At 41.2% G+C, this 24,129-nt stretch overlaps 2 protein-coding genes across 3 annotated transcripts; both read left to right on the top strand.

Annotated features, from left to right (window-relative positions):
* Positions 1 to 92: 92 nt before the first annotated feature.
* Positions 93 to 4,552, top strand: LOC117248118 (serine/threonine/tyrosine-interacting-like protein 1). The gene is made up of 5 exons (XM_033612868.2): positions 93 to 112; positions 255 to 385; positions 460 to 628; positions 3,301 to 3,437; positions 3,879 to 4,552. The coding sequence occupies exons 1-5, from the start codon at positions 93 to 95 to the stop codon at positions 4,529 to 4,531; spliced, it is 1,110 nt and encodes a 369-aa protein (XP_033468759.2). The 3' UTR covers positions 4,532 to 4,552.
* Positions 4,553 to 5,698: 1,146 nt separating this feature from the next.
* p4ha1b (prolyl 4-hydroxylase, alpha polypeptide I b) lies at positions 5,699 to 23,625 on the top strand. Of its 2 annotated transcripts, none has more exons than XM_033613255.2 (15): positions 5,699 to 5,857; positions 11,455 to 11,534; positions 11,730 to 11,826; positions 11,968 to 12,119; positions 12,906 to 13,043; positions 13,254 to 13,493; positions 15,307 to 15,524; positions 15,626 to 15,802; positions 16,906 to 16,976; positions 19,574 to 19,673; positions 19,825 to 19,878; positions 19,968 to 20,033; positions 21,116 to 21,184; positions 22,586 to 22,682; positions 22,820 to 23,625. In XM_033613255.2, exons 1-15 carry the CDS (start codon positions 5,844 to 5,846, stop codon positions 22,888 to 22,890), a joined length of 1,644 nt encoding a protein of 547 aa, XP_033469146.1. In that variant the 5' UTR covers positions 5,699 to 5,843; the 3' UTR covers positions 22,891 to 23,625. The 2 variants fall into 2 exon arrangements, with proteins under 2 accessions (XP_033469146.1, XP_033469147.1); XM_033613256.2 differs by lacking the exon at positions 16,906 to 16,976 and adding an exon at positions 17,747 to 17,817 and having other exon boundaries at positions 22,820 to 23,624.
* The last annotated feature ends 504 nt before the right edge of the window (positions 23,626 to 24,129 follow it).

A 24,129-nucleotide genomic window follows, 5' to 3' on the forward strand; every position in this document is an offset into this window, starting at 1 on the left:
TCACATTATCTCTTTGTGTCTTGGTGTAGCATGTTCTTCTAATGAAGGGCGGGTGGGAACAGCTGATGCATCTGCCAGATGAATTAAACGAAATGGGCGCAGTTCTGTCCAGGTAAGACTTCTGCTGTTTTTTAAAAATCAGAGCATTGGTGAGTCATCATAAGTTAGTTTTGTGTTAAGTCTCCTATGTTGTTGTTGCATTACTGCTTTGAAATTGCAGTTCTTCTGTGAGCATGTGTCTGTGTTCGTGTCAGAGTGAATAATAGTTGTAGAGTGGCCCCCGGAGAGCCTGTCAACACATACCAAACAGAGAGCAGCATCTGTGACAGAGAGGTCAACAGCACTGACAGTGGCCATTCCTCCACCATACCTACTCAGAACAAAGGTAAAGGGAGTATTTTTACTTCTAGCACAACTAACACAACTACACACATGCAGATACATTATATTCTTTTTCAGTGTGTGAGCCAGAAGAGGCGCTCGTTCCTACTCTTCCAGTGACAGCTTTGGTGGAGAGAGGCTATATCACCCCACAGCAAGTGTACAACCTGCTGAGTGCAGAGGAAGGCCAGCCTGCCCTGTATGATCCTTACTATATTCTCATCTTGGACTGCCGCAGCGCAGATAGGTGGGTGCTGCATGAACTGCAATCCATTAACAGCACAGTCTGGTCTCAAAGGTTACCAGTTTCGAATCATCACATCTATCTCAACAAAGACTTGGTTTCTATTTAGCTGTAAAGTGATCTCAAAAATAATGTGGCATCTGGCCTACCTAAGGCACAGTTTTTGGGACAACTAGCTGATTTAAAGGACGGGGTTTGGTGATATTTTTTTAATTAAAAGATGGAAACTAACAGTTAATTGATCCTACTAACCTGTATTGTCCAAGTATCCAAAGCCTGAAATGCTAATACTTATTCCACTGTGCCATATGGTTGCTCGTTGTCCATCAAAGAGTCACACTGTTGCACTGTTCAACATGGCCCCCAGGAAGTGGTCCAAACTTTGAAGCAAATTGTCTAAGACACAGTAGAATTTGCAGGCCTATGCAGATTGCTACTTACATATACATCTGGCTCCCTCACGTTATGCCCCAAAAGCTCGCTACTTCCAGCTAAACTGAAGGTCGTCAGCTTGGCCGTCGGAAGTCAGCCACCGTGCTGGTGAAATCTCTAATGCACTTGCTTTATGGGCTTAATGATGCAGAAGTTCGGGGTAATTTCGCTCCCTAACTTTTCTGTCTTCATGCACCACTGAGCAACATTCATGGCAATGCTGTATCCAGTTCTCTTTAGATTTCCATACTTAGTACTTCCAAAGTTCCTTTAAACTTCCATGTGGTCGATATCTATACTCGATACGTGCAATAATGTAAATAGCCAGTCTATTTATTAAGTCTTGCTTTTATTTTTCACTGCACACAATCATCTCTCAGGCGCAATATCAATATATGCTAAACTGTGCAATAACTGTACTATCCCATCAGTTAATAATGTGAAATCAATCTTTGTTTTGTACAGTTTACTTATCACACTGACCTGTGTTTTTTTTGTTATTGATACGTACTTAAATATTGCTTTGTGTTTTTTCTACTGATGCTTCCTGCTGGCACTACGCCTCTGCTGCTGTCATGCAAACGTCCCTGCTGTGGGACAAATAGGATTATCTTATCTCATCTCATCTCGTCTCATCTCATTTCATCTCATCTCATTTCATCTTGTCTCATCTCATCTTAACTTCCTTCATTAAAAAGAAAAAGAATGTTGTTGTTTTCTTTTAGGGAGGGACTGGCGTTTCCTGTATGGGTGTGGCCTTTTTTCAGGCCCCCCATGTGATTTTGGACGCTGCGGCGGACTTGATTGCGACTCCAACAAGACCGTACGGCTATGCAGCCCTATTTTGTTGTGTTTTTCTATCTTGTGTTGTCGTCTCATATTGTGATTATTTGTTTTTTATATTTTTGGTTTCTTTTTACTTAGTTAAGCAATATCACATGAGAGGGAGTGATGTTGTACTGTGATATTGTCACGGCTGTGATTCGGTCGTAGGCACAAGGCCGCAGGCCGAGTGCCGAAGACAATCACAGCAGTTGCTTTTATACAACAGTTCAACAGTTAAATAAGCAAGGCTGATTAAGAAATGTTGAAAAATGAGGACAAAATAGATAATTTAAACATTTTATTTGTCTTCCGCCAACAAAAATAGTTCCCTCAGGACTCCCCTGTCACCGTTGCTATGTAACGCAGACATGGTGCGCCAGGCACTTACTCTTTATACACATTTATCTGCACGTTTCCATTAATTGTGCAGCCGGTGAAATAAGTCTCTGGTGACTGCATGGTGGACTGTCGCTTCACAGGCACAGCCGACTCTGCATTCTGATCTGACAGTATGTTGCTTTTCTCCAAGTCATTGAGCTCCGCTGATGAAACACTGACAAACCTGGATGTGTGCTCAGATGGATTCAGCTTCTCCTCTCCCTCATCTTCCTGTGATGACCATTCATAGTTCAATTCAAAACTTAATTTAGGAAATAAATCCATATTTTTGGCTGTTTGACAGTGGATGAATTAATTAGCCTACAACGCAACTGCTGACCTAACTGACACTAACCGTCAGTTTTGATTTGATTGTTGATTGAAATCAGCTGTGAGGCGGAGTGATACATACACAGTGAAATAACCGTGATGTTGTACTCCAATATCATCACGGTTTTACTGTCTCTCGACCAATCAGATTGCAGGGCCGGAACTAACTGTTGTATAACCTATAATAATGTATTACGTATAATACTGGAGCAACCTTTTGTGCTTTCGTCATGCTGTGTTCATGAATCTTTTGTGTTTAAAAAAGCTCAATTAAAAAAAAAAAAAGAAAAAAGAAAAAAAGAAAAAGTTCATTTTGAGTCAATGCTACATCCACCGTCCTGCTCCTGGAGATACTCAGTAGAGCACTAAATGTGTCTGCTGCTGAAAATTATGCACGACTGACGTCTGTTAAACACTTGCTACAAACTACAGTACCCAGCTGTTTCAGAAAATTCGTTAGCCTTTTCTGTTATTTTCATAAATTAAAGCTACCCAATCTTTCTAACTTCAGGAAAAACAAATGGGCTTGGGGCCAAAGACAAGCTATGATTTTAGTCTTTCCTTGGAATTTTTGGGAAGTAAGAAAACATTATAGAACAAAGCCTGCCTCCACCTTTAAAAGATCTATCGGCTACAGAATTACATTGTGCAAAGTAACTGCTGCAGTTATGATACATAATCTATGTGCATATTATCAATGTGTGTTTTAGGTACAAGGATAGCCACTTGGTGACAGCGCGGGCCGCTGTGACGGTGATCCACCCTGTGCTGGGCTGTCTCATCAGCTGTATAGAGCTGCAGAAGTATTCTATAATACTGCTGTATGCAGAAGAGGGATGCAGCCCAGGTCAGTACACCACATTCAGACCCTACCAACAGGGTGACATTTTAGGATTTTACTGAATAGTCATGACGAATTGAAATACATTTGGTGATTCCTTAAGTCCTCTATTATCAGGTCGAATTTTCAATTTGTCAGTTACTTTGTTTCATGACCTATGTCACCTTGGTCTCCACAATACTTTGCCCTAATTACCAAATGCTAACAGGCTAAGATGCTGTCCTTAGCATGGTAAATACTGTATATCTGCTAAACATCAGCATGTTAGCATTTGCATTGTGCGTATGTTGACCTTAGCACCACTGTGCTTGAGTACAGCCTCACAGAGCCTCTGGTGTGGCTGTAGACTTAGTGTTGTTGACATCTATCTTGCTATCTGCGCTGATTTCTTCTCTCTGTCTGTGTTTTGTCACTGTGATTGTTTCTGTGTCTCTGTGTCTATTTCAGTTGGCAGTGTGAAGGCCAGGACAGACTCCCCTGAGCTCCAGCGCTGTTTCTTCCAGCTCAGTGGTTTAGGAATGGACCCTGTCATCCTGCTGGGGGGATTCTCCGCCTTCCATGCCCTCTACCCTTTCCTCTGCACACAACGTATGGTCCTGCTGGAACCTGAGCGCCACACTCTCACCATCTACCCCTCAGAGATCCTGGAAGATGCCCTCTACCAGGGCTCTGCCTCCCAGGCCTCTGACTACCGCATCATCAAGAATCTACACATCACGCATGTGGTCAATGCCACTGCCAACTGCCCTGATGCCTTCCCCAACACACTGTGCTACCTGAGGCTGTGTCTGAGTGATGACGCCCAGCAGGATCTGGTGGAGGCACTGCCGCTGGCATCCAGGTTCATCAACTCAGCCCTGATGGCTGAGCCGGCCGGCCGCGTTCTGGTCCACTGTAGCACAGGCAGGAGCCGCAGCTCAGCTCTAACGCTGGCCTTCCTCATGGAGCATCGACGCTGGTCGCTGCTTCATGCCCTGCGCTGGTTGAAGGAGAGGAGGGCATGCACAGCACCCAACGTGAACTTCCTTCGTCAGCTGCTGACCTATGAGGAGCTGCTGTTTGGGAGCAGACTCACCTCCCTAAACGACATCCGCAGATGACTGTTTGGAAAAGAAAAGAAACATACACTGGATTATTATTTTTTTGTACAATTCACATTGAGAAAACATTTAAATGAGCTTAGACTGAACAAACAGAGGTGGACTTTGGACTGCAAGAAGGACTCAGAGACTTGAAAGGAGTATTTCTCCCACAAGTTTAACATTAATTTTGCTTCACTGTCAAACCACAATCACACTGTGTTTATTACGCTGCTCCTCAGTAACGACAATAATCATGCAGATAATTAATTTAATGACTTATTCTGACTCAGTATGACACAATCCCTGTCATGACATGTTGCTTGATGATAGTTGCTAGAACGTACACATTAATAAATAGTATTTTACATTAGAAAGTTTTCTTTTCTTCAGTTGTATTCCATGAGGTGACGATTCTGCAGCATAGTGTGGAAAAGTGTTTAAAAAACTGAACGGAGGCTTGCATATAGCCAGTGTTTATAGCAGACATATACAATCCTGTAGTGTTTACGCAGGGCATGCCATTGAGATACAGTTAGCTGAGATTTGTTGCACGTATTGCCATCACTCTTTCTGCCATTTCTCTCTTACACACACTCACACACACACACACACACACACACACGGACACACACACTTAGCTCCACCCTGTTGAACTCAGTTGCATGCAGCTGGAATTCCCTCCCTCCAGTCACAGTTTTTGGTTGGGACAAAGGAATTTTCTGGAGAGTGGGAGATGGAGGAAGAGGAGGCTGCAGGTGAAAATGGTGAAATGAGTGTGTTGGGCCAAGTTAGAGGTTGCACAACTACACAGGACACCAGTTTGAATTGAGATGTTGAATCCAGGGTGCACATGCCTGTATGTCAATGAAAATATATTACAGCAGAGCATGAGCCAAAACAGAGGGAAACACATCCGAGTTTTGGAGCACAGTTTCAAAACGTGGCAATGGGGTGACGTTAGCTGTTACACACACACACACACACACACACACACACACTTTTTTTTCACCTCAAAACCCTAAATACTCATTCACGGCTGTCTCTCCACGGGTCAAGACAACTTAGACACCTCCCATAGCAGTTTCCGAACGCCAGCCCCCAAAGTCTCCAGCAGCAGCAGACTTTATGCATGTGAGCTTCTGCACGTAGCATCCAGACTTTTAAGAATCCAGCCCTTACCACCAGATGGCCAACAGTGCGCTGAAACATCCCAGATAGGACGAGCCATCAGACTGCGTGTTGATCTCCTCACCGTTAGCTGCACCGGGTCCGGGCTGAGCTGAGACTCTAAGAGGACCGAACACGCGGGGGGACACATTTCTGCTGCAGGATGTACTCGTTTAGGTAAATATTAACTCCTGAAGCTGATAAGATGACTAAAACTAAACCTTTGCAGCCTTTTCAGGTCGTTAACATGTCAACTTACAGTTGTGAACTCACCGTGTTTTCTGATTTCAGTTGGGACCAACAGACAACGTTCCATACGCTAACAGTTATTCCTCTAAAGTTAGGTTAGCTTGCTAAGCTAGCTAAAACTAGCTAACCTGACTGAAACTTTGATTTTTATGATCTATCTAAGCAGCAGAAAAGAATATAACAAGAGTGAACTGATTAAAAGGGAGTAATATTAGCAAAAGCCACATTAAAAGTCGAAATAAGCGAGAAAAGAAAACCGAGCCTGAGTTTTACCTTATGAAAGTATTAGCGTCAATGTTATGGCATTCCAGTGCAATGCAGCGTGGGATGCTGCCGCTGCCTCCACTCAGCTGTACAATACATTCCCACAATAACAGCACAGTACGCACAATTTTAATTAGTTAAGACATTATGTGCACTAACAGGCACACAGTGAACCATCTCACACACTTATGTGAGTCTACACTGTCAGGCTGTTTGGGGATAAAAGCTAACATCAAATGGAAACTTTTATTTTTACGTTACATTCCTGTTGGTTAGCCAATTAGCTAAATTAGTCTGGGAGTAATCAAACAACAACTGTGGACTTTTAGGAATTAAAAGCCCCCCTGCTGTGCTGTCAGTGACTTTGCAGGGGTTACTTTGGGGTTGTTCGTGGTGAAATCAGTCAGACTCCATTGCGTAGTGTTCAGTCCTCATGAGTTTCCCCAGTGGGGAGGGGCGAAGACGTGGCAGTCCTCTTCCATCCACATCCTGTGTTATCTTACTCCTCACACACACTCCCTGTAAAACTTGGAGAAGACAGTTAGGATGAAGGCGATTTCTCTGCAAGGAAGCCACTTAAATGTAACACAGATTGAGAAGAATAGGCTAATATTTGTTCAAAACATTATAATGACAACTGTAATAATAATAGCTTTATTTGTGTAGTACTGTTTGTACAGTAGGTGCAACTCAAATTGCTTTACATACTAAAATGACAAACTACAGATACAAAACAGTAAGATAAAGTAAATGAGATACACATACACAACCACACACTCACACAGACACATGCACACACATATAAAAAAATCAGGTACTAATACTAATTAATTACCAATTACCAATACATTAATACTAATTAATTTAATAAAAGCTTCATAAATGCAAGTCTAAAAAGAGAGGTTTTCAGATTTTGTTTGTCAGCTGAATCAGAGTCTGACCTCTGTAAGGATGTTCCAGAGACGAGGGCCGGTGACACATGATGCAACATCACTGTACTTTTTAGTTATACTCTGGGGGCATTTAGTAGAGCAGTGGTAGAGGAGCTGAAGGATCTGGAAGGTATGTATTTGACCAGCATATCAGATGTCAAATAATCAGGAGCTAGTCCATTAAGAGATTAAAAAACTGTAAGCAAAATGGTTTCTAAAATGAATAGGGAGGTATTCAATGTTTTTGGATTTTGGATCATTTGAAGTTTCTTTAAGCCTTTGAAACCTGAGCAAATTGGCTTGATTTCTTTTAAAACATGGGAAAAGGCAATGAACAACAAAAGAAGAAGTGACTCAAAAAATTAGCAAGGAATGAGTAAAAAGAGAAAATTGTAAACAAGAAAATTTGTCAAAAAAAGAGACAAGGAAATGATCTGGACAGAGTGCTTAAACCCTATAATATTTTGGTAACATAATTTTAAAATGTAATAATTATAATAATTATTAATACAATTTTTCCCTAGCTTTTTCCCCCTATTTTTTTTTAAATATTTTTTTTGCAATTTGTGGGACATTTCTCACCAAGTTGCTCAATGCCTTTTTTCCCATGTTTTTGAAATAAATTGTGCCAATTTGCTCAGGGTTCAAAGGTGAAAATACTTAAGAAAGGCGTCTGAAAGCAGCACAAGAAAAGTGACGTGCTCCAACTTTCAAAGGGTTAAAGATTTCTTTGAGAGTCTGGAGAAGAAGGCATTGCAGTAGTCAAGTCTGCTTGAGATAAAAGCATGAACAAGTTTTTCGGTATCTTCTTTAAATGAAAGAGAGTGCATACTGGCAAAATTACTGAGATGGGAAACTGCATTTTTGGTGACGTTTCTCACCTTCGGTCACAGATCACAATCAAAAATAACACCAGTGATTTTTATTTCATGCTTTAGTGACTGCAGTGAGGCTGTAATTATTAAAAGGGTCTTAATGTGTAAATAGCACTGCAGGGAACTACACTGCTTGTATATAAAACAGCATACAGTACAGTGATGGAAAATATTGCAAAGTCATGATGACAAAACATACATAAATGGTTTCATAAGTATTTTTTGATGGTCATTAACTCTTTCCTGAGGCCACTGTGGATAAATGTTTATGTCATGACAACAATTGGGTAATTTTTCATACCTTCTTTGGGTAAGAAAAAGAATATAGGAAGGTATGCACCAACAGCAGCCTGAAGTTTCACTACTACAATGCAGTATTTTGTTGTATTGAAGGGGTTAAGCTTTTCCTCCTCCTCCTTCTATCGCTGAATCTACTTTGAAAGTAACTGGTTCAGTCCTGGTCTCAGGGGTTTGCCGAAAGTAATTTTAGGCAAAACAGGAAATAGTTGAAGCGTCAGGAAAACAGTAAAAACTCATGGAATGCAGTGGACATCACAACTCATTATTTACCAATGTTGTTTGAGGACAGAGACAGACCCATCCCTGCAAGTGAGAGCATTGTGATAACTCTTCTCACAATTAACACAAGGCTGTGAGGTTAAAAAAAAAAAAAACAGGAGTGTCCTAATGAACATGTCTGAACAGAATGCAGCCCAGTTTGCACATAGTTTGAGAGGTCAGCAAACAATGCAAATTTCTGCAAAACAGTTTGGCATCTCACGTGACAGGCAGGTTAAATGCTACATGGCCATCAGGCATTCTTGGAGTCTTCACAGTCACGTACAAGCATGCATGCACGTGAACACTCTCACTGCCACTCACAGTCATTTGTGGCATGGCACATAGATCCAAATTATAACTGTTATACTTGACGCTTTAATCTTGACATTGCTCTTCTACAATATTATAACAAGAGAGACACAGTAGCTGTTAACCCTGTCATTACAGTAATTATATTCTATTGAGTTTTTATCCTGGAAATCCAAGTGGCAGAGGCACAATCATGGTATCTTAGTCTAAGTGGCACCACAGATTCTGGATATGCTGTAGTAGCAGTTAGGGATAATGGTAATTTGCATCTTGCCTCAGAGTTTCACTTAAACGTACTTTAATTTAATGTAATTTAATTCTGCTTTAATACGCAGGGCTCTGACAGATTTTTTTCCTTCCTGCCTTCCTGCCTGCTGCTGACCTGAATTGAAAAGTCATATGAAGTCATTCGTTTATTTTCACTCAAGGCTTGACTTTGTGGCGAGACTGAAACCTGCCTGAGCCTGTTGTCTGCTTTCACTGAAAGACTTTAGAAATCTGATGCATACTTTATCCATGACCTTTACTTTGGCACCCATCTTATGCGTGTAAATATATTTTTATGTGCATATATTGCAAGCATGAAGGTGTGTGTGCTTTTTTAAATTGGTTCATGTGTGTGCAAGTGTGCATGTAATGGGTATTTACAGCGGTACTGCTGTTATTGTACTTGACACCTTCTGTGTTTGTCCATTATGTAAAAAAAACAAACTGGGGACATTCATGTCAGAGGCCAGAGTCAGAGATTGAAGTATTTTTGAGCATTAGCAGCTCACTGTTAGATCTAAAAACAACATAACCAAGTTAGATCTGCAGCTAACAATTATTTTTGGTATCCATTCATTTCCTCGAAACTTACCTGACAGCTGTTTGGTCTATTAAACATAAAAAACTGTTGTAATTGGCCTACATGTCTTGTTTTATTCCAACTAACATTCACATATAGTCAGGTATTTCATTTACTATACTGTAAAACCAAGAAAAGCAGCAACATTTTCATTTGAGAACTTGAAACCATCAAATGTTTGGCATTTTTGGATGGTCTGAATGTTTGCTTGATCGTTTCCAGCCAATTTAGCTTCATGTCATTACTATACTTACTTTTAAAAACCTCTTAATCTTCATATATTGTCCTTGATACAAGTGTTCAAATGAAAGGCACCAGAGTAGTGTGAGAATTTGTCTGTTATCGTCCCTATCATGAGTGTCATTTGTCTTCGTTATGTCTGACCCAAGGAGAGTCTCAACACAATACAAATAGATAATCCATTAAAACACCCAAAGGTCATACTTTACTAATCTCTGCTTTATTGGTAACAAACCAGGTTTTCCTTCTCACTTAACATCCCTTACAAGAGGGAATTAATACTGAAGTCTGGAAGCGCCACTTCTGACTTGTGTTGGATAATTTTGGATTCTGTTGGAATCATTTCTTTCCACCGCCTTCCTCCAAGTCCACGTCCTGTGTTGGAAGCACGTTATCACACAGTGTGCTGCACAGACTTTGGTTAAGCTTTCGGGATATTCCTAATCCCATTTGTTCGTCAGGTTGTTAACAGGATATCTCAAACATGTGCCAGCACGCATAAATTAAGTTTTAGGGGAAGTTAGGCCAAAGAACAAGGATATACTTGTGTGGATCCAGGAAATTTTAAAAGCAAAATTCTCACACTTGTATCCAGATGCAGATTTAGAATTAAAATGAATCAGTGTGCTTTATGATAATAGTCTTAGCAGCAGCATTGACACTTGACTGCACATTTTTTTCCTGCCTGTCTGTCTGTGCTCTCTTCTAATTTCTGCCTGTTTGGGTAGATCACAGTGCCACTCCTCACAGTAGCTATGTAGTAGCTATGGCTGTGCCAACTCCAAAGCCAAACCGGACACAGTGTCACCAACCACAGACTTATATTTGGCTTTGTGTGGTAGCTGGGAGGCTGCACTTCTAAAAGGATTAAAGACATTCTCCAAGACTTTTAGTTCAAGGTTCAATACTCTTTCACATTTTCTCACTTACCCCTTACCCACTTACTATCTTTGGTAATATTTAACCATGCAGATAGTTTTCCTAGGTTTTGAGATCTGCCAATACTTCTGCTCACTCAATGGCAGCACCTCTCCAGAAATAATGCCCCAGTTACTCCAGACAATCCACAGGTCTTGCTGCCATCAGTTTTTATTGGGAACTATTTTCGGTCGAAGAAAAACAAAAATGTTCACAGGAGGTCTGTGGATTGTCCGGTCTTAAATGGTGCTAACAACTAGGTTTTGAATTCAGTAGGAGCGGCACTGGAACGAGCAGACGAACATTATGATAAATCAGGGAGGTTTAGGAGACGGGGGAAGAACTATTGGATGAGTTTTAAGGTCAAGAATTGTTGGATGAAGCTCACTGAAAATGAGCTAAAGTAATCAAGACAGTGAATGAGTAGAACTTGAAATATCTGGCCAATTTTAGGTATGTTATGGACGGATACCTGACATCCAACAGAAACTGTGACGTTAGAGATATGTACTCAGCCGAGTTTACACTTTGATTTTCAAGTTAATGTACTGAACAATGATTTTCTCACTCTTTCTTCAGGATGGAGCTGCCCTGTTGTTTATTGTTGCTGAGTTGTCTGCAGTCACTCTCGGCCAGCTCTGAGTTCTTCACCTCCATAGGTAAAGCTGTCAAGCAACATATGGTGCTTACTTTAGAAATATGGCTCCCTCTTCTGACTTGTGTTGTACCACCCATATGGAAGCAAAGGATTTCACACGTATGTGGGACCCTGTATTGATCTGATGAGATTAGTGATGCCTTTTTTTTGGTATTTTAGTATTGATGATGATGCATTTCTGATTTGTACTCCTCAGGCCAGATGACAGATCTGTTGTACACAGAAAAAGACCTCGTCACCTCTCTAAAGGACTACATCAGAGCAGAGGAGAACAAGCTTGAGCAGGTCAAACGGTGAGTTTGTGTCCAAGTGCACAAAAAATTGTACACTTAACAGACACACACCTCTTAACATATCTGATCAATAATATGTTACTGCTCATGGATTCAGCTGTAAGCAATGTATCTAACTCTGTATTACCATCCTTGTGATAGGTGGGCTGATAAGTTGGATTCGTTGTCCAACACAGCCGTACAGGACCCTGAAGGCTTCCTGGGACACCCTGTCAACGCCTTCAAACTGATGAAGAGGCTGAACACAGAGTGGGGAGACCTGGAGAGCCTTGTACTCAAGGACACTACTGATGGTACAAATAAAGCAGACCTGGTTCAAATAATAACTTAAGTGTCAACAGTTTAGAAAAATCACAGGAAAGTGTGGTTAGCATATATTTAGCAGTGATCTTAATATTTTCATAAAAAACCCAAAACATGTCAAATAATATGCGAAATACGTTACTTGAATAACTAATTTAAGATCTATTGCTGGGTGACCGTTGAAACATCACCAGTATCAAGTGACACACATTGCCGTATGGAACTAGTTGCCGGCAGGAATGTCTAATGTGCGAGCAAACACAAGCAGTTTACTTATCCACAAATGTCGAGGAAGTGCATGTTAAGTACTTTATGGCTTTCGAATGACAGATGTAATGCATAGAGGGGGAATAGTGATGTGATCCAGGGCTTGCTATACATTTCCTGGTATTGGTTGGTCAGTGTCTTTAGAGTTGGGTGTTCTGTTTGACATTTGAAAGACGCGTATCATTAATCCAGGGAAAGCTGTATATGTTTGCTTGTTTAGACTAATAGTCTGCTGCTCATTCATACTTAATGTATTTTAGTGAAATCAAGTACCTCAATTAGTTACTGTAACTTGAGTTATGAAGGTAAAAAAGAGCATTACTCACTCTTTTTTGCCACGTCTGGCTTAATACAACTATAATTCTCTCAAGAAAGATCAAAGTGACTCCATGCAGTCTGGCTGACCATTAGGAGAGAGTATTTATTGTCCACTTGTCTATTTGTTATGTATCACATATATAATCATCCTACTATATCTTTCTCTGTCCTCTCCTGTCCACCTCTCTCAGGATTTATTTCCAACCTGACCATCCAGAGACAGTACTTCCCTACAGATGAGGACCAGACCGGGGCAGCTAAAGCTCTCCTCCGGTTACAAGACACTTACAGACTGGATGCCAACACCATCTCTACAGGAAACCTACCTGGTAAGGTCCTTAAATCTGTGCATACCACATCTACCTCGCACAAATCAGCATAAAAATTAACAGCAAAACAGACTAAGTGTCCTGAAAGTCACAGTAAACAGCTGGTGATGAGGGGATATAGGGTTATCCTTGGTTTTTGTGTAATTGACATCATACATGAGATGGTTATGTGTTCCTTTATGTTCTCTTTCTGTGTCCTCATCTTAATAGGAGTGAAACACAAGAGCAGTATGACAGTGGAGGACTGTTACGAGCTGGGGAAAATCGCCTACACTGATGTCGATTACTACCACACAGAGCTGTGGATGGCCCAGGCCCTGAAACAGCTCAATCAGGGAGAGGAGTCCACTATTGATAAGGTGACAGTGATCGACTACCTCAGCTACGCCATCTACCAGCAGGGGGAGATAGAGCGAGCCCTGGAGTACACCAAGAGGCTGCTTGAACTGGGTCAGTCCCTCCACACTGAAGTATTTCTCCACTTTTAAAAAGTATACCGGGAGGCATGTCGTGCAATGTGTAGTGACAGTGTCACTTTGGATTGTAAAATTTTGACTCAAGGTAGATAATGTCGCATAAACGTAAGATAGATTAGACTGATGTACTTTTGTCCCAGACTTGCACAGATTCTAGGTTTTATTTTGTTTTAGACAAGACTGTAAGGATGCGTAAGGAGCCTTAATTTACAGAGATATTACTAAGAAAGAAAAGCACATTAAGATTGGTCCTCAAAATTGTCTGAATTAAGTCAGTGAGTAAGTTGCATAAATTAAGCGGAGAACCACTCCAAACCACACAGTCGTTACCAGTCCAAGCCACTACAAGTCTGTGACAATATGTTGGCTTTACCACCTACAGTCAGATACTGGTCGGATTAAATTCTCACAAAAATTTGTTATGGTTGTTAGTAGATTTGGCAATAGTCAAAACAGTCTTCTGTGCAGAACCTTCAGAGATGTGAATATAATTTATTAGCAATGTTTGTAGAAATCTTCATGCCATTTGTCTACTTATATTTATTGATTTGTTAGTAGTGATTTAATGGTAATCAGAGAGGACTTTGTGTATACGTTTTATTCACTTGACGAGGAATAATTGTAGAACTCTCTGACCTGCCAATTAGACCACAACAATAGCCCTTTCTTCACAAAGAGCCTGCAGTACTGCCACAAACGAAGACCCTAAATTACACCCTTTGCTTTCGTACACAGAACCAAACAATGCTGCCATAATGGTGCCCAAGTATGTGATTTTAGATAGCATGTCAGTGTTCCAGAAGCATACCAGCGTTGGCCTCAAGTGTGATGTACAACATAAGCATTGGACATTGCTTTTTAAATAATTACAGTGGCATAACATGGCAATAATAATGATTTACTATCCCTGTTATATGGCAGTCGATCTCGTCATCTCTTCAGGAGTTTAGGAGCTCTTGGACCTCATTGTCTCCCCAGTATGCGGGCATTTTCGGTTGCTATTCTTCTGCTTTGAGTTAGCTGCTAACTGCTGTTAGCTGCTTTTTAAATCTCAAACACAACACAACGTCAAAATGTCACTTCCGTCCTGTCCTGCCAGCCCACACTTTTTACATAGATATTGATTTGGCTCTGTTATTACTTCTGCTGCCAGCTTAAAGGTAAAACAACAATCCCCCCATCGTGTGTTCATGTCTTTATACAGAACAGAGAGGCAGAATAACGGCGCAACATTCACTCCTCGAATGGGCGGTTTAAAAGAGGCCAATGCTGCAACAACAAGTTTTAGGATTTGGGATTAACCCGATTGATGGAACAGTTGACAAGTTGGTGATTGGTGCGATTTGATTCATTTATTGTAATGCTAATAAGAAGGATGTCCTTTTCAGTGACCTATAGGCGTTGACTTGGCATATTCAAACCCATATTTATTTTCTACAAAGTCCATGATTTGCATTTGTTCTCGATAAATACTCTTGATAATGGATGCTGCAATACATTTCACACCATTTAACTCGGAACAATGTTCTGATGAAGCCTTGGTGGTGACCTTGATATGCCACGTTTTCCTTGAAATGGGCCCCTAAATTAATTTGTCCTGTTTGCACGTATTGTTTCCGAGAAATGTATAAGGTCAGACAGAATAAATAGCATACAATTATGTCGTGTTGGAAGCAGAGTTATTTTGATTGCAGGGCGTGTGATATTCTTAGGTGACATTGCTGCAGCCAACACTATTTGTAATCACCACTGTTATTTCTGTTGGCCTCTCATTTTCCCATGTTTAGACCCAGAGCACCAGCGTGCAAAGGGCAACCTGAAGTACTTTGAGTTCCAGTTGGAGAAGCAGAAAAAGGCTGAGAAGGATGAACCTAAAAAAGAGAAGGAGCGAGTGAAAAGAGAGCCGAGTAAAAAGAAGGAGAAGTCCAATAAGAAGATGACCGTACCGCATCTCCCAGAGAGGAAGAAGTATGAGATGCTTTGTCGTGGGGAGGGCATCAGAATGGTGAGGAAAACTATAAGTTACACAAGTACACAATTTCCAACTTAATAAATACACATCAGCTTCAACTCCTTTGTTCCCTGCTTTTCTTTTCTCTCAATCAGACCCCCCGCAGGCAGAGCCGGCTGTTCTGCCGTTACTATGACAACAATCGCAACCCCATGTATGTGCTGGGACCTGTCAAACAGCAAGATGAGTGGGACCGCCCCTACATCGTCCGCTACTTGGACATCATCAGTGACAGTGAAATGGAGAGGATCAAGCAACTGGCAAAGCCACGAGTAAGAAATTCTCAGTATTTTCAGTGTCACAGACATGTAATAGCATCGAGTCCATATGATGCATGTATGAAGCTATATTAGTCACTTTACAGGTAACTGTGATCTAGTAAGAACTAGTCTGACTCACTGGATGTAAACTGGTTATAAGCCTGCCATTGGGCCACTGATTTCAACCGGCATTCTCCCTTTTACCCTGCAATCTGCGTGTTACCATTTGGAAATCCCCTTCCTTCACCACAGGAAACAAACACCATCCTCCAAGCTAAAAACGTACTTGCTGAAAATGGCACGTTCAAAGAAGAGATTTGGATTATGAAACAAGGCATGCTTGTTTTTTCTTGCAGTGAATTGTTGTAAAGATCCCCAACGAATAAAACAACTCTCTTGCAAGACTCTTGCAAGATGTTGATCTGTTTCCCTTCATGGCCAGTTGAAGTTGATTTGCCACATCTTTTAGCTCTGGCAGTGGCACGCGCCAGTGACATTGACTTTACTAATGTACCAATCCGTTCCAGATGAGCAACTGAGCTTTTGTGATGTCATCGTAATAATGTTCTGCTAGAGCCACATACAGCCAGCAAATCATCTGGGGTTTTAAGGGATCCAGTGAGGTCCTCCAGAGCTTAAGTTTAGTCATGCTTCACCTCTAGGGCACTGATTATCAAATTATATTTATCTTTTTTATCAGTTAAAGTCGAATCACACAGTAACATCGCCTACCCATGTGCAAATGTTCCACCAAAACAAATCCACCTCCGACACTATTTTGCGAGAGCGCCGTCGCTGCATCCTGGACTTAGTGCCGCGCAAAACGACTATGATTGGTTCAATGAAGCAAGAACACGCCAGAGCATTTTTTCCCCTATAGCAGAAAGATAATCGGTGATTACAGACCTGACACAGCGCTGTGGAGATAGGTCTGGTTAGTAGGAACATTCATCAGGCTTTTCCAGTTTCTGTTATGTGCTTTAGTTTGTTGAGGGGTGGGACGTCAAAGCTGTGAGGCTGGTTGATGTGATTCTGCTAGTTAGTTAGCACACAGACACACACATCTTTGTGCCTGTGTGTCTGTGTGTGGGTAAATCATGTCCCTGGCTTCACAGCTTCGCAGGGCCACCATCTCCAACCCCATCACAGGAGTGCTGGAGACAGCATCATACCGGATCAGCAAAAGGTAAGGCATAGCCAGGAGCCACAAAGAGCAGAGGATGTAGGAGAGAGCTGAGAGGGAGAAAGAGAGATTTTCTCCTCCTTTTTTCCCATCAATAACTCATCCCATTTCTCCTCTGCACTCCCATTCGTATCACTCCATTTCTCCACCCTTCCAAAGCTTAAAGGCTCTTGAGCTAAAGCAGAGGATCCAACTGAGAATGATCAAAGCTTTAAAAGCATATGAAACATTTGTAGACTACTATTACTCTACAAAGCATGTTCTTAAGAAATGTATTATCTCACGGTGCATTCACCACTGACAGAAATTAAAGAAAAAATAAAAACGATTGCATTCTTAGAGCTAATTGATATTAATTTATTTGGAAACGAAGATCACTTGTTTTTTGAGAATCTGTTCTGGATACGTTTCTGCACAGGAGTCTGCTACAGAAAGGGGAAAAATGTGTTGCTTTTTCTGCTAGTACACATTAACATAGTTGCTTTGTGTGAGTCAGGAGGTGTATTGGAGGCAGCCATTGATTCCTCACTGGTGAATCTTATTTTGACATGGAAATTTGGTTCTTAGCATTGCCTCGTGGAACACTCTCTTGGCTCCTTTTAAGAATAACATTGACAGCTAGTGACCAGATCTGCCTTTCTTTTCTCTCCCTCTTCCCTCCTCTTACTTTCCACTTGTCCTCTTGTGTGCACTACATTCCATCATCCTGTTTTTCCTTTATTCATCTGCTTTTCCTCGACCTCCGTGTCCTTGTGCTGCGGGAACTACTGTAGTTAAGGCGAGCCACGGTGCATGACCCCCTAACTGGGAAACTTACCACGGCCCAGTACAGAGTCTCCAAGAGGTAAGGGGCCAAAGGTTACCAGGAGGGCTGCATTGCGTCCTCCTCCATCCTTCTCTTTATCTTTATCTCTGTGCTCTGGCTGAAAGACATATTGAGCCCTGCATCCAGTTAACACCAAGGAAAAAACGAAAATGTTAAGCTGCATCTGGAAAACCAACACTAGAGGATTTGGTTTAGGTAACAGATATCTGCCAGGACATCAAACTGAGCTTAAACCAAAGAATCCTCTGTTGTTGTTTTTGGTGGAGATGAAATTTTCGTTGTTCTTTCAGTTTGCCCAGTAATTTAGGAATTTTCATGGAACTGTGCAGTTGTGACAGATGTTTTCTTTTCCCCCGACCATCCTTCCCAGGCTATTTGAGATCCTGAACGCTGAATCCCTATGCCCCATTGCGCTTTACGGGAATGAATTTGTAATACAGTATGAGCTCACTACAGCTGCTGTGCTTCAGTCCTTAACTAACATATCGACAAGAGACTTCCAGGGCCTGAGTCTGGATGCGCATGCTTAAAAAACATAAAAAGATGTATGCTGCTAACATTTTGAAAGAGAGATTGTTCTCCTGTGAATGTTGAAGTTAAGAAAGTGTCACCCTGTAGTTAGAATCATCGCTCTACTTTAATACATTTCCCGTTGTACGTTAGGCTTTAAACATCCCACCCTTAAAAATAGCAGGCTTAGCAGACCACCAAAAACCCCCGAGTTTCTTTGGTTTTACTGTTCTTGGTAATTAATGTTTGGGTGCGTGTGCATGTGGGCACAAGGGTGTGGTGTGTCTTTGATGTTTTTCTGTGTGTACGTGTTAGCCAGCATGCATTTCCAGAGTCCGTGAACATTAAGTGATAGAGGGAACAGATGGATAAACTCTAAGAGTTTGACCGCTCACTGAACTGGCTGCAAGACACATCAGGAAAAAAATTGTTGGCTCGCAGCATCCCTTCAAAAATGTAACTTATTATTGTTACAAACTCTTAATAAAAAAAGCTGACTCATATCACTGTCTTTCTCAAAGTGAATCTGCAGGACATTTCAGAAGCACGTCTTTGGGACTAGCAGGAGTAATCTCAGAGGTTTTTTTTAAAAATCCCCCAAATTTGAGAGTGTGTTGAGAGCAGATACTGGAATTTGTCTTTGTCACGTCAAATATCTTTATATAAGTTGTCTTTAATTCTATCATAAAATTGTGTGGCTTGACAGCCTTTTAATGTGGCTTTGTAATATGTAAAACAGAAAAAAATGGCAGTTTAAATTTAACAGTGGTCTGCGGAGCTGCAGTTGTGTCATGTTTTAATATTTCACAAGAAAGAGTGCAGGCTCGGTCAAGAGCTTGTTTTATCAGAGGCCTTCTCTTAGACTGGGGTGTGTGAGTGAGTATGAAAGGCAGGTTGTGTGAGGGAAGTCAAATCCATGAAAATATTTTGCCGTAGTCCTTAACCAAACTCCTGTGCAAAAAAAACTCCTGTGTTTTTGGCACACACAGTTTGAATTCAGAGCAACCCTGTACCCTGAGCTGATTGGAGATTCTGAATCTTGGGCCGTATCCTATTTTCCTCATACCTCCACTTCCCTTTCCTGTCATCTGATTGTAATGCCAGACTTGAGTTTCTTCTTGAGCCTTTTCAGCACGACATGTCTTTCAGTTGCCTGTTTCAAAGTCTTTACTACCACCTAGTGGACAAATATAAGCCTCACTGACATACTGTTTAAGTGTCCCTTGGCCTTCTCAATTGTTTTGCTTTCCCTCCTGCGTTCCAGTGCTTGGCTCACAGGCTATGAAGATCCAATGATTGACAAGATCAACCAGAGAATCGAAGATCTCACAGGACTGGAAATGGACACAGCAGAAGAGCTGCAGGTAAAGAGTTCAGTAGTTGAAGGCTGTCAACATTCAACACAGCTTTCTCTTCTTTGATTCTGCTCTTTTTTTTTTTTTTTTTCTTACAAGGCAAAACCTCACTGAAACAGCATAGTTCTTATATACATGTACTGTTTGTTTATTTAAATAGGTTGCAAACTATGGTGTTGGAGGTCAGTACGAGCCTCACTTTGACTTTGGAAGGGTAAGATCCTTTGTTATTCATATCTATATATGAACAGTGGTGTTAATATGGCAGGGGATGAAACCTGACATTGATTTCTCTCTCCACAGAAAGATGAGCCAGATGCCTTTAAAGAGCTGGGCACTGGCAACCGCATAGCAACATGGCTCTTCTATGTGAGTAAACTCTTCCTAAATACACCCTAAAGACCAATGATGTAAATGTAAGATTAAACCCAACACTGTGGCCAAACTATCTTAAACGTTACGTTTCAGCAGCGTCAGAAATGCTACTTAGGGCCATATGCAGAATGTTATTTTAAACTCCAGTCAACATTTTAATGTCAAGACACTGAATTTCTTATGATGAATTATGTGTATTAAATGAAATAATGATGTAATGGTTCAGCCATAAAAACATGATGTCACAAGTCATTTCTCTCACAAAAAACAATAACCTTCGTGAGGTGTTTGAACAAGCAGAAGCAGACAACATCCTGTCATAGAGTGGGAAATAAAAAGTTTGATTGACTTTTACTACACTACTGTGGTACTTAACTAAATGCCTGTCCTAGTACAGATAAGTAAATCACAAAAATATTTACATGTATGTCCATTTTAACAGTATATGGGACATAAACAGCATAGATGAGAAAAGATGCAGCCACAATTAATTTGTAAGCCAGCATAACTGGTAAAAAAAAAAAACCAGATGGTTATCTGAGGGCTGTTTTTAACAAAATGAGGTCTAACCAGGTGGGGCAGTGAACTGTCTCACCCAACATGTTGCACAGTGAAGTTACATATAAACTGAGCAGTGTCATACTTACCAAAGAAATGTGTGATGAAGCTCACCATAAATTTTTATCGTTGGTTTTGCTCATGGTGACAGCCCAGTATTATTAATTAAGGACGGTGTCATCTCTGATTACAGGCTTTGCCAGCGTGCAAAGTCTTTGCTGTCACAAATTAACATCTGAGTTAAAGTAGGATTTGCTACGGTGATGGAATAAGGAGGGTTTTACATTTGCTGGAAGGAGGAAAGAGAAAGATACCACAAGTAATATTTTCTTTAAACTGAGCCACAAAATACAATTTCAATATTGATGAGAATCAGTTCAGTAATTAAATGGATTATAACCATGCAGGAAGCAATAAATGTAAGCTTCCAAAAATATATTAGGTAACACTACTGCATTATTTGATTTCACAGTTAAAGACTAAACTATTTCTCCTCTCTGTCTCTGTCTCTGTTGTAGATGACTGATGTAGCAGCAGGTGGAGCCACAGTATTCCCAGATGTTGGTGCAGCAGTTTGGCCACAGAAGGTAAGCGCTTATGTTCCACCACTTCTTACAGTACATTATTACTGACTCAGTATCTGTGTCTGAATTGGTCATATTATATCGCTAAATGAAAAGCTGTGACAAATTCACAGGAAATTTTGTTTTGAAGTAAAGAAATTTTGTTTTGAAGTAAAGAACACGCTAAAAATAATCATTTACAACAAAACAAAATTGTGCAAATGATGTGAATGAATGCTGTTCCCCACCTGTTGATAAACAGAACCAATTAGTTATGGCTGTCTCGCACTCAGAATCCCATAATCGAGCAACATTAAAGTGCAAAACAGGACCAGTTTCTTTAAGCAAATGTTTATTTGTTCATTCCACTCGGTTAATTTCAGCCCTGTTTCCACCAAACACTTTCAGTATGGTATCTCAGGAACCAAAAGTAACCCTTCAGACATGGTACCTAGACCCTAGGGTTTCCACTGCAAACAGTACTCTTAAGTATGTGTGGGGTTGTTGTCCCCCACTGCTCCGTCCAGCACTCACTGTATTTCCTCAGCACCGGTGACACAGATGGAAGTCTGCACCTCATTTATCGTCCACAGAACGAGGCTGCATGCTGTCATTTTCAGAACAAAATAAAAAAGGCAGCAGTGAGAGTCTCCATGGGGTATTTAAAAATAGCAGGTTTGTGCATTCAGTTCTTCTCAGGCAAGCTCTGGGGTTTAGTGTTGCTGTAGCGCACAGGAACAATGCCTGCGACTTTTTTTTTTCTCCGAGTGAGGATCTGAATATATGCCATTCACATAACCTGGTCGAAATTAATATATATTAACGCTTGAAGAGTAACTCACAACTAAAAAGTGTATGTCATATAAAAATTAAAGTAATGGTCAAAGTTGTCGCAGTGAAATTTAAGGTGTTCTGATGGATTCACGTCATCAACTCATGCATTGAGTAACATTACAAGTTAACGTTACACCTTAAAAGGCGCCAGCAGTCGGCCCAGTGAATTAAGTTTTTTTTCTGCAACTCCAGCTGCTGTGAGAGGCAGCAGAACATCCTTTCATTTTATAGTTACAGTTTACTAATAAAACTCTCCACGGTATGAACAGTGGTTACATGAGCCTCAAAACCAGCCACAACTCAGCCCTGAGCAGAGTGACCGTCCTCTATTGACCAATCAACAGACTGCAGTGTTCACAGTTCCACCTTTTAGTACCAGATCTGTGTGCTAGGTACCCCAACAGGGGGGGGGGGGGCAAAAATGGGGACTGCACAGAACGGTTCCATTGGTACCATCCACAACTTTTCACAGTGGAAAAAGAAAAGAAGTGTACTGAACTGAACTGAACTATACTGCTCAGTGGAAACGGGGCTTCCTGGAGTGTGCGTAACATTGCTAACCTGTGCTGCCTGTTGTTTGTGTGTCTCCAGGGCAGTGCAGTGTTCTGGTACAATCTGTTTCCCAGCGGGGAGGGAGACTACAGCACCCGACATGCAGCGTGTCCAGTGCTGGTTGGCAACAAGTGGGGTGAGCTCATCTTTGTCTGGTTCCCTGTAAAACCATCTATAAAGACATGAGTACACATCTTTTATGAGACCAAAGTATTTGCGTAAGAGAATGTTCACTGTTAAAGCAATTTAGTTAAGTTTTCTTTCTGTTTTTAGTATCAAACAAATGGATCCATGAACGAGGCCAGGAGTGGCGGCGACCTTGTAGCCTAAATGAGACGGATTAATGGCAAATGGAAACCTCCTCTTCACCTTCCTGGCTCTCTATCTCCTTCCTTGTGAACCACCCAGGGCCAGAAAACACGGCTGCAGATCACAGATGATACATATGGATACATGGCTCACTCCTTGTCTTCAAACACTCCAGTTCCTCTCCAGCTGTTACGCTCTGAGCCCAGATATTGTTTGGGTTAATGTCGAGCCCCTGGACAGTATTAGCATCGCTGTGACAGATAACATGTTCTTAAGGTTGTCGGATGGTTTGGAGAAACACTCGTGCCCTTTTTCACTCCCGTGTGGTTGTCTTTGCACTCTGTATGAACTTTAGCTCTGTGGTGAGGTTATCCGTCAGTGGTGACCGTAGGGACCAGCTTCCTCCCTGTCTGTCTGAAACTTAAAGTTACACTTTAAGTTTTTAAGAGGCCTGTCTGATTCATTGTATTCCTTTCATTTTATTAACAGAGCAACTGGGTGTGTGGTTTTTAGAAAATGAAAGGATTTTAACAATGGAAATCAGCAGGGCTGTACATTATTTGTTCTTAAATTTCCATGCACCACTTTCAAAACAGTTTGTTTTTCTTCAACTGGCTTGTTATTCACTGAATTTCTCTCTTTTCCTTCTTTTACAATCCCTGTTTCCAGTAACTTCCATTTAAAGCCAAAGTAAGTGCTCCGTGGAAAGAATGAAAAACTCAGCAAAATGGTCAAACTCCAAAAAAAAAAAACAAACAAAAAAAAAAAACTGACCACAATCCACGCTCTTCATTCCCTGTAAGCTGTGCAACTGATCAGAGCTGATTTAAGTTGCACGGCTAGATCTATGCAGTGCATTTCAACACATCACATTCCTTGATTGTCTGCTTCAAAGCCTGGTGTGTGTTTTTAACTCATCTGAATGGGCACACTATGAGATAGATTTGTTGTACTTGAACACAAGGTGTTTACAAATGCATGGGCACACTTAAAGGAACAGTGTATAAGATTTAGGGGGATTTAGTGGCATCTAGTGGTGAGGACTGTAAATTGTAACCAGCTGAAACTGCTCCTGGTTAGAATTCCTTCAGTGTGTATTGTTGAGGAGGTTTATAGCAGGAGCCGAATTATCCACAGAGGTCTCTTCCTCTGATTTAAACCGATAAAAACACAGAATAACGCAGTTTCAGGTTAAGGGGCTGCTGACTACAGCGGCAGTGAAAACGTGAGTGGCCCTGTCTGGAGCATGTGCTCGGTTTGTCCGCTCTGGGCTA

The sequence above is a fragment of the Epinephelus lanceolatus genome, chromosome 17 (assembly GCF_041903045.1).
Source record: "Epinephelus lanceolatus isolate andai-2023 chromosome 17, ASM4190304v1, whole genome shotgun sequence".
In the NCBI taxonomy this organism is placed as follows: Eukaryota; Metazoa; Chordata; class Actinopteri; order Perciformes; family Serranidae; genus Epinephelus; species Epinephelus lanceolatus.

Excerpts from the sequence above, each read along its gene's own strand:
- LOC117248118 (XM_033612868.2), top strand. The coding sequence starts at position 93 with ATGGGCGCAGTTCTGTCCAG. Across the intron at positions 386-459 it reads CATACCTACTCAGAACAAAG|TGTGTGAGCCAGAAGAGGCG; the intron begins GTAAAGGGAGTA and ends ATTCTTTTTCAG. Across the intron at positions 629-3,300 it reads GACTGCCGCAGCGCAGATAG|GTACAAGGATAGCCACTTGG; the intron begins GTGGGTGCTGCA and ends TGTGTGTTTTAG.
- p4ha1b (XM_033613255.2), top strand. Across the intron at positions 19,879-19,967 it reads CTCACTTTGACTTTGGAAGG|AAAGATGAGCCAGATGCCTT; the intron begins GTAAGATCCTTT and ends CTCTCTCCACAG. Across the intron at positions 22,683-22,819 it reads GCTGGTTGGCAACAAGTGGG|TATCAAACAAATGGATCCAT; the intron begins GTGAGCTCATCT and ends TTCTGTTTTTAG.